At 46.5% G+C, this 10,449-nt stretch overlaps 1 protein-coding gene across 1 annotated transcript; it reads right to left on the reverse strand.

Annotated features, from left to right (window-relative positions):
- Nucleotides 1-9,388: 9,388 nt before the first annotated feature.
- On the reverse strand, nucleotides 9,389-10,079 carry LOC133914451 (cysteine proteinase inhibitor 8-like). Its single transcript, XM_062357554.1, has one exon. The coding sequence runs from the start codon at nucleotides 9,936-9,938 to the stop codon at nucleotides 9,558-9,560; it is 381 nt and encodes a 126-aa protein (XP_062213538.1). The 5' UTR covers nucleotides 9,939-10,079; the 3' UTR covers nucleotides 9,389-9,557.
- Nucleotides 10,080-10,449: the final 370 nt, after the last annotated feature.

The raw sequence follows: 10,449 nt of genomic DNA on the forward strand, positions 1-10,449 counted from the left end.
TGGAACAATTCAGGATGAGATTGGTGAGGCATTAGGAAACATAAACGCCATCATACAATCTAATCCAGCTGTAAGCAGTTATACATTTTCAGAAGATTCTTTGTTTACACAATATCGGCTCATGCTTCTCCTGATCATCCAGGTCTCGTACCAATCATTCTCCAATGCATGCACAGTTGATAGAACAGCCTAGTTGGTCTGGTTCTTAGGATCAAGATTGAGGAAAAGAATATGAACAAAAGAAAAGGCTATTGTACAATCCAAAATGAGATAACTGAGAGAATAAGATACATATGCAGATGAGTTCTTCGGATACAGCAAATATATATCAGATATAAAGTTATCAAGTGATTACAATAGGTAGCAGGCTTCTTGACGGTAGATGTAACGGTAGATACATATGTTCTTGTCCATAGGTAGTACATAGGTAATATAACTATGCATGGCATATTATTTAATATGGTAAGGTTAGGTTCAGCATCTTCTCTTAAGCTTCTACGTGGCAAAGTTTTTGTTCAGAGGCCGCCTCTCCATTTTGTAATATAAGAATAGGGCCACTTGAGTTGCTTGAAGCAAGTGCATACCTACAGGTTCACCTCACGATCGGAGTCATATCCATTATTAGAGCCGAGGCAAGGTTCGCTAGCCTATTCAATGGAGTCATCTGCCATATACAATTGAAACTTAATAATGTTGTGGGAAAATAGTTACTTGCAATGTAATATAAGAAGTTATAAAGTATACATGGACTGTGATTGATATCACTTGGGTATAGTTTCGTTGGGACATTAATATGACTGATATATTTATACATAAATATTAGTGGGCTACATAGCCCTACAGCATTGTAAACTGTATACAAGTTGTCCTGCTGATTTCAGAGTAGGCGAATTCTTATGCATACATAGCTGATATCAATGCACGTATATTCTTACATCTGTAGGTGTACTATAGCTAAATCAATTACTATGTATTAGTGCGTAGACATCACCTCAAAATGCCACTCACAGTAATGATGAATCATCCAAATAACCGGATGTGTTCTGTAGAAGAACAGGTCTATGATCCTAGTCTTCAGGGACTTCCTAGCATGTAGGAAACCGTTGGTCCTCTAGACCACTCGTACTCTGTATATGTACAAACTCCTCATGGTGAATACGATTGAGCACTTTAGTCATTTTGTTTTCTTACATGGTATCAGACGCTTCCTGCTCCATCCTTCCGTTGCCTCTATCAAAGTCGTCTTCCTCATGGCGTCACCCTCCCACTCTTCCTCTCGCAGTGCCGCATCCAACCCCTTCGCCGCTCTTCCCGACGCGGACACCCCCACTGCTTCCTCGATCGCCATGATCAACATTCGGGCTCATGTTCCAATGATCCTCGACATGGATGCCGCCAATTTCCGCCAGTGGCGTACCTTCTTTGAGCTGACGCTCAAGAAGTTCGGCCTGATGGATCATGTGGATGGCACCATTGATGCAGTCCTCATGCAACATGACCCTGAGTGGTGCCAGAACGACTCGAGCATCACCTCTTGGCTCTACACGTCCCTGTCCAAGGAACTGATGGATGCGGTCTATCAGCCCCGCTCCACGGCGCAATCTGCCTGGCAGGCGATCAACAGCCAGTTCCTCGACAACAGCCTCCAGCGTGCTGTCTTCCTGCAACAAGACTTTCACAGTCTCTATCAAGGCGAGATGTCGATCACGGAGTATTGTGGCTGTCTCAAGCAGTTGGCCGGCGCTCTCTACGACGTTGGTGCCGCCGTCACCGATCAGGCCCTCGTCATCAACACCCTACGCGGCCTCCATCCTGACTACAGTGGCGCCGTCGCCGTCCTCTCCTCCAAGGTGCCGCCGCCCACGTTCCTCTACACTCGGTCCTACCTTGTGCAGGAGGAGCAGCGCCGGTCCCTGACGCGCAAGATGGCGGCCGCCACGGCACTCCTGGCGGCGGGCTCCTCCACCCCCTCTACGCCACCTCGGCCCGCTCACCATGGCGGCCACGCGCCTTCCTCCACGGGCGGCGATCGCCGTAAAAAGCGCAAGAACGCGGACGGGCGGTTCTGCAATCCCAGCGACGCCTCCAGCACCGCTCGTCCACAAGGAGGATCCGCTTCTTCCGGGCCTCCGCCATCGTGGGGCCAGACGTACAATCCATGGACCGGCTACGTGCAGGCATGGCCCATGAACCAATGGCGTGCTCCGTCCCAAGGTGCCCTCGGCCCGCGTCCCGATCCGCCCCAGCCACAGGCGATGGCTGCGTTCCAGGCGCCCCAGCTCACGCAAGCGCCACAGACCGGTTTCGGCGAGGCCAACCCCTTCGCCATGCAGCACCAGCAGCCTCCCCACGGCCTCCTCTCCACCCTTCACGGTGCACCGAATCACGCTCCGCTCGGAGGACACGGTGGTGATGATTGGTTTCTCGACACCGGGGCCACTTCTCACATGGCCTCTAATTCCGGTATCCTCTCATCCCCTTCCTCCCTTCCTTCACCCTCTCATATTATTGTTGGCAACGGCGCTCCTCTTTCCGTCCAGTCCCATGGACACGCCCTTTTGCCTACACCATCCTCATCTCTTAAACTGAATAATGTTTTGATCTCCCCTCATTTGATTAAGAACCTTATTTCAGTTCGTTCTCTCACCCACGACAATTCCGTTTCTGTCGAATTTGACCCGTGTGGTTTTTCCATAAAGGATCTTCGTTCCCAGACGGTTCTACTCCGCTGTGACTCCTCCGGCGATCTCTATCCCCTCCGATGGCCGACATCCAGTGGTCCAGCGCACGCCCAGGCTCTTCTGGCCTCCCATGACTCCAAGCTGTGGCATGCCCGTCTTGGTCATCCAGGAGAGGACTCCCTGCGCCGCGTCTTAAATTCCTTTGGTTTTTCCTGTAACAAATCCGGCAAACATACATGTCATGCATGTCGCTTGGGCAAGCATGTGCGTTTGCCCTTTCCCACCTCCAATAATGTTTCTGCTTCCCCTTTCAATCTTCTTCATTGCGATGTCTGGACCTCACCAATAACAAGCAATTCTGGGTTTCAGTTTTACTTAGTTGTACTTGATGATTATTCTCACTATGTCTGGACATTCCCCTTCCGTCATAAGTCGGATGTTCTTCCCACTTTAATTTCTTTCCATGCTTTTGTGCGAACTCAGTTCCAGCGCGACATCAAGTGTTTCCACACTGACAATGGTCACGAATTTGATAGCACTGCAACTCGCGCTTTCTGCAACACGCATGGCATCTCTCTGCGCCTCACATGTCCGTATACGTCACAGCAAAATGGACGAGCCGAGCGAGTCATGCGCACGATCAATGACAGTGTGCGTGCACTGCTGTTCCATGCTTCTGTCCCACCTCGTTTTTGGCCGGATGCCCTCAGCACTGCTACATACTTGATCAACCGCCGACCATGTCGCCCACGCGCAAAGAAAACCCCATATGAGCTGCTCTTCGGCGTGCCACCCACATATGACCACCTACGCACCTTTGGTTGTCTTTGCTATCCCAACACCGCTGCTACCGCACTGCACAAACTCGCCCCACGTTCGATCAAGTGCATCTTCTTGGGTTATCCAACTGAACAACGGGGATATCGCTGCTACGACCCTGAATCTCGTCGTGTACTAACCTCTCGTCATGTATATTTCGACGAGAATGTTTTTCCTTTTGCTCAGGCGCCACCCGTGCGAGCTGCTGCGTCGCCAGCATGTTCTCAGGCTCTTCAGGACGTGCTGGTTCTGCCTCCACCACGTCGTCACCAGGCAGCTGCTGCTCCAGCTCCACAACCTGTACTCAGCACTACTAGTGCGCCACAGGTACATCAGCCGAGCACCACATCTTCCACGTCTACGACGGCTGCGGGCGCTAGATCAGGGTCTACACCGGCTCTACCCGACCTCGTCGACGACCATGCTGCTGTCCAGCAACCTTCAGGCGCTGCCACACCTTCGGTGGATTCCATAACAGCAGCAACGACATCTGGTGTAGGGCCAACCGAGCCCACTCGGCATCCCATGATGACTCGAGGCCGCCACGGCATTGTCCTTCCCAACCCAAAGTACGCCCACCTCACCACCGCACAGGCGCCGTATTCTCCACCAGGCTCCGTTCGTGCCACGCTTTGCGATCCGACATGGCGGTAGGCGATGCAAGAGGAGTATGATGCCCTCGTGTCCAATGGCACCTGGACACTCGTGCCACAGCCAGCTGGTGCGAACGTCATCACAAGAAAGTGGATCTTCAAGAACAAATTGAACCCTGACGGAACTCTAGAGCGCCGCAAGGCTCGATGGGTGGTCCGTGGGTTCAACCAGCGTGCGGGCATCGACTTCCACCAGACATTCTCGCCGGTCGTCAAACCTGCAACCATTCGGACAGTCCTTCATCTTGCAGCTTCACGTTCGTGGCCCGTCCATCAACTCGACGTCAAGAATGCGTTCTTGCACGGCAACCTTGCAGAACAGGTGTTTTGTCATCAACCTGCAGGCTTCGTCGATCAGAGATACCCGAACCATGTCTGTCGTCTTGTCAAGTCCCTCTATGGACTTAAACAAGCGCCCAGAGCATGGTTTGAGCGTCTTGGTGGCTACCTCCGGCGCATTGGCTTTGTCTCCACCGGTTCTGACGCATCCCTCTTCGTCTTCAGAAAAGCTGGTCAGACAGCTTATTTGCTGGTCTATGTCGATGATATCCTGCTCACCGCCTTGACAAGTGATTTCTTGGGACACATAGTCAAGCTGCTTCGCCAAGAATTTGCAATCAAGGATCTTGGGTACATCAAGTTCTTCCTCGGTGTGCAAGTTCGACGTGATGAACATGGCTTCTTCCTCAACCAAGCTCAGTATGCTGCAGACATACTTGAACGAGCTGGCATGCTGAACTGCAAGTCGGCTCCAACGCCGATCGACACCAAGCCAAAGCTCTCCCTGACGGAAGGTTCCCCATTCAACGACCCGACGTTCTACCAAAGCATAGCAGGTGCACTCCAGTACCTGACCTTGACACGCCCTGATCTTGCATATGCTGTCAATCAGGCATGCCTGTATATGCACGCGCCACGGGACGTGCACTGGGGACTTGTCAAGCGCATTCTTCGGTACCTGCGTGGAACACTCGACGATGGTTTACGGATCTTGGCATCACCGACAACGCAGCTGACTGCCTACTCCGACGCTGATTGGGCAGGGTGTCCCGACACTAGACGATCCACATCGGGCTACTGTGTATTCCTTGGTGACTCGTTGGTGTCTTGGTCGTCCAAGCGACAGACCACGGTATCTCGGTCAAGCGCCGAAGCCGAATACCGCGGAGTTGCACACGCCACGGCGGAGTGCTGCTGGCTCAGGAACCTTTTGCAAGAACTACACGTTCCAATCCACAAGGCCACAGTAATTTATTGTGACAACATTTCAGCGGTGTATTTATCTGCAAATCCAGTTCACCATCGGCGTACAAAGCATGTCGAGCTGGACCTACACTTTGTGCGCGAGAAGGTTGCACTTGGGCAGCTGCGAGTTGTTCAAGTACCAACTACACACCAGTATGCTGATATTATGACGAAGGGTTTGCCAAGTGCATTGTTTCACCAGTTTAAGTCTAGCTTGTGCATTTTCTAACACCGATGATGTAACTGAAGGGGGGTGTAGAAGAACAGGTCTATGATCCTAGTCTTCAGGGACTTCCTAGCATGTAGGAAACCGTTGGTCCTCTAGACCACTCGTTCTCTGTATATGTACAAACTCCTCATGGTGAATACGATTGAGCACTTCAGTCATTTTGTTTTCTTACATGTTCTACATCAGAACCATGATAAGATCTTAGCTTGACGAAACACATACATCTCCCAATTAACTTGTTGTATATGAATCAGTTCAGATATGAAGTTACAATAATTGCCTTCATTGAACTCTATCTTTTGCTAGTTCCAAGAAAGGACTATGGTCAAAAAAAAAATGCAGCAAAGAACTTCATTTGCTCATAAAAAATATACTTGAAACGGCAAGAGTAGTAGCTGGAAAAAATAATGTCGAAGTAGACATGGGTATTTAATCATGCGGCTTGCAAGTTATCACAGATAATTCGGAACTGTTTAAGCCTAGTTTTTCCTTTGATGAACTACTCAATAAAAGTGTTTCTTTGGAAGCCTAATTACAGTACAAAATTTCACATTTCTTCAGGTACTCGGTTCTCTCTGTTTAGTCTCTTCCTTGAACAACAGTTTTCAACTGATGCAAGTATTATGTCTCCCTTCAAGTCTGATCAACAGCAATGTACCACATCAGTGCCTTCAGCTTTGAAAACAGCCACATCATTTTCTTATTCATTTGGCTTCATGATCGTTTAAAGCACTTGGCCAGTTCTTTCTATATGTTACTATGAGTTAATTTGGCACATATGAAATATAAAGTCTCCAGAGCTACCACGAGAAAATTGCTGACAAATATGTGTGAAGAAAGCAGTATATAGATAAAAAAAACTAATTAGCCCATAGTGTTGGTCAGGCATGTCTCATAGTCTGTACTCTGTAGTAGTGATGCAAGAAAACAACTACAGACTAATTTTCACATTATTAGAACAATTATGCATCATATATATATAAGATCAGATCTCTTTTTTTCTTTTTACATTTTCTCATTGCTGTTATGGTTGGAGTGCTCTTATCTTAGTTACCAGAATTTCGTCCAAAGTTGATTGACTATTGCTAAAAATTGAAAATTATATAGCAATGAATGATAAAAGAATAGCTGCTATTTGCAGGAACATACAAGCTACTCTTATCAGACTCACGCACCAAATGGAACGGGAGGAATCAACAAACAGGCATCACAACAAGTTCCTTCCCTCCCTGAAAAAAAAAACCCTGCCTTTTCTCTGCAGGATTAGCCTGCGAATTTGGATCAACCATTGTATACACAGCGCACAATGACCAATTTAGCTCCCTGAAGAAGCATCGCTAAGTACAATTCATGAGCTACGTCAATCCTTTAGCTATAATGGGTTTCCTCGTCCTGTACACAGAGGTTAAAAAAGAATAGTTAAGAGGTTGTAATATAAAAAATAGCAGTTAGATAAGTATATTGATGTCACAGTACAAAGTGAGAGAAACTCCCACAATCCTATGGTATGGAGTAAGTAGATTACAAAAAAGGCTGTTGCTTTTGCTGTATACGAAGTGATGAATCAAATAGAGGATGATTGTCATCATTCTGTGTGCACGTGATGAAAATGAGAAATAGAGTTAGAAGCACCTGCATTATCAATAGGAGAAATTATTAATTTATCCTTAAATAAAATCACTCGAAGCAAAAAATTACTCACAAATATTGGATATAGCCTAAGTCACTTTCACTTACCACAATCAGACCAAAATTCCTCTCAGCTTCTTACCAACAGATTTATAATGGAAGTGCTTGCATATGGTTCGAATGGTGCATTGGCAGAACTGAATGACGAGATCAACTTATTGAATCCAAGCCAAAGGTTCATTTATGATATTATAGAGCATTCAACCTTGAATGTTTGTGGGCATACCTTCTTCGTTTATGGATATAGTGGGATTGGCAAGACCTTTCTATGAAACACATTGCTTAATAGTATTAGAGTCCGATGAAAGATAGCGTTAGTAGTTGCATCTTCTGGCATGGCAGCTCTGCTACTCCTAGGAGGTCGAACACCCCGCTCACATTTCCGAATTCCTCTGGACATTCATGAGCATTCTGTGTGTGCTATTAAGAAAAATACATAGTTGGCTAAGCTAATAAAACAGACATCATTGATCATATAGGACGAAACAACTGTTAACCATAAACATTGTTTCGAAGCACTTGACCGGACACTTGGAGATATCATGTCATCCAATAGCAATGTTCTAGAAAACAAACAGTTTAGTAGTATAAAAATTGCACTTGGTGGTGATTTTAGACAAACTCTACCGCTTATCCCGAATGCAAGAAAACAACAAATCCTATATGCATCAATCACCGGAAATTGATGCCATCTTTTGCAGTCACTGCGATTTTGCTAGCCGAATTGTGAAAATATGACCGGAAAGTTTGCAGCTTTCAACTGCTCTGTATGCTCTAGGTCTCGGTCGTAAACGGAGAACCTTTACAGTACACCATGATACTAGATAGTGAAGAGTATCATTGTTGTGATCTAACCGTCCATTTTAGTAAGTATTATTGTAATTATCTTGATACTCTTAGGGGTAATTACGTCATTGACTGACCGGACTTCGAACCTTCACCACCCATCATCGACCGATCGACGGATGGTGGAAACCCTAATAAATGAAATGAACAGAATAAGTGAAAGCTTATACGAAGAATAAACTAATATTTTGATATTTCCTAATTAAACATATAATTTACAAGTTTATCATGATTTTTTGTTTCCAATCCTAACCTTATGATACCCATGGTACTCTTTAATGATACCCATGATACTGATGGACGATAGAGTATTATTGGACTAATCTAAACCACCGGATGAGAAAAATAGACAACATACACTCATTTAGATGTACTGTAAAAGTCCTCCGTAAACGTGTGCTTGCTTTCTTTCGGTGCAGAGTGGACGCTTTACGAGAAGGTGGCCGTGGTAGCTATGGATTGCAAGCGTCTCGGTGTGGCAAAGGTGATGGTTTTCTGTTACCCGTGACAGCACATGCAATTATTATTCTCACAAAACAAATGATTACAGACAGAATAAAGAACAGGGAACATCAAAGAAAGGGGTTGAGAAGAAATCCACACGTCTTCCCAAAATCTAGCAATTTGGCCATTCCCAAGTTTTCTCCCCTGAAGATAAAAGCATCTGATTCTATCATGTCTATTAATTGTACAATAAATATGTTTGAATCTATCACAACCTATTTATTTATTTTATAACAATAAAAGGGGTTGTTGGAGACAGTAAATCAACTGTTGTCCAGGTGCCAGGCCCCTCCCCGTGTTAATCGTCAGCTCCGTATGTTACCTAATATTCCCCAAGATGATGATGATGATCAACAGGATCCTGAAGATGAGCTGGAAGATTGATCATCTGCACTGCCACGCTCTTGTTTCACCATTGAGGCTATCTTACTCCCTGGAAGCTTTTGCAACCTTTTGATGGATGTTTCTATGACGATCTCTGTTTTTTTTTTTTTTTGCCTTCTGTTCACCTGGTCATGGAAATGTTTGTTCGCTAGGCATCTCCTTTTATGTTTCTACATGCCCTTCTATAATACTTTGTCTGTAGCAACTTTTAACTCTCCCTTACGTTCTTTTCCGAATCTCTTAGTTCTCTGGATTTGGTTTGTAAACTCTTAACTATTCCGTTATCTGAAAAGTAATGGAAATGGGGCTTCCCGTTGCCGAAAAAAAAAAAAGATACGTATGTAAACCTCACAGGTTGTATTCATGCTAACTGAGCAACAAAATAGATCCATTTCCTTGAAAAGTATCATCAGTATCCTTTGGAGAAATCTTATTGGGGGTACTGAGCGACCGGATCGAGAAATCTAAATCGCTAGCCCATACAGGCGCACGGGTTGATGGGCTTAGCTAAAACCTAGTCCTGCAGCTGGCCGTCGTTCCGTTGACCATGTCGAAGGAGAGCAGCTTGCGTGTGTTGGTCCAGCTCTGCTCGTACACGACCGCCTTATACCTGGCCTCCTCGCCGGCGAGGTCCAGCACGTCGATGACGAGCCGGTAGTTCAGGCCAGACACGACCTGCACCTCGCCACTCGCCACCTCGCGGAACGTGAGCTTGCAGTTGGACGTCTTCATGTGCTCTGCCACAGCCCACGCGCCGATCTCCTTGACGTGGGAGTCGTTGGTGTCGGGGATAGGTTTCCATCCCCCTGGGATCGCCGCGACGGGCGTTGCAAGGGCGTAAACCACGGCGGCGACGGCGACGGCGACGAGGACGAGGCTGGTCCTCATGGCTACCTGGTCCAATTTAAGGTGATGGCTTGGATTGCTGGCAGGGTTTGCTGGTTTGGGATGGAGGTGTGGTTGGTGGTGACGGTCCAGAGGGCAGATGGGGCGCTTAAATAGCGCTAAGGCAGCAGCACAAATGGGATGGAGGACGATGGATGGATATCTCTCTGCTGCTGTGTGTGATTTAGTATGCATTAATTGGATGGCTCCATAATCTATCTTGAGAGTTAGCATAGCGCCATTAGTGAATGCATATCCTGCTGTCATATCCTGTCATAGCAAGCGAGTAGGAATTGATTTTGTTAGCATTGATGGCTATTGACCTCGCTTCATTTAGCAAGCAATAAATAAGGGTTCGTTCCCGCTCCTTGCAGAGATAAAATATCTACTCTATTCCAATCTAAAATAAATAGGGTTATGTAGTTAATTTTTACTATTTAAAAAAATACGTAGTGATTCTCGCATCAGGCAGTATGTCTTACGCCTTCAGTCTTACAGACTATCTAAACTTTGT

Source organism: Phragmites australis, chromosome 4, assembly GCF_958298935.1.
Source record: "Phragmites australis chromosome 4, lpPhrAust1.1, whole genome shotgun sequence".
Classification (NCBI taxonomy): Eukaryota; Viridiplantae; Streptophyta; class Magnoliopsida; order Poales; family Poaceae; genus Phragmites; species Phragmites australis.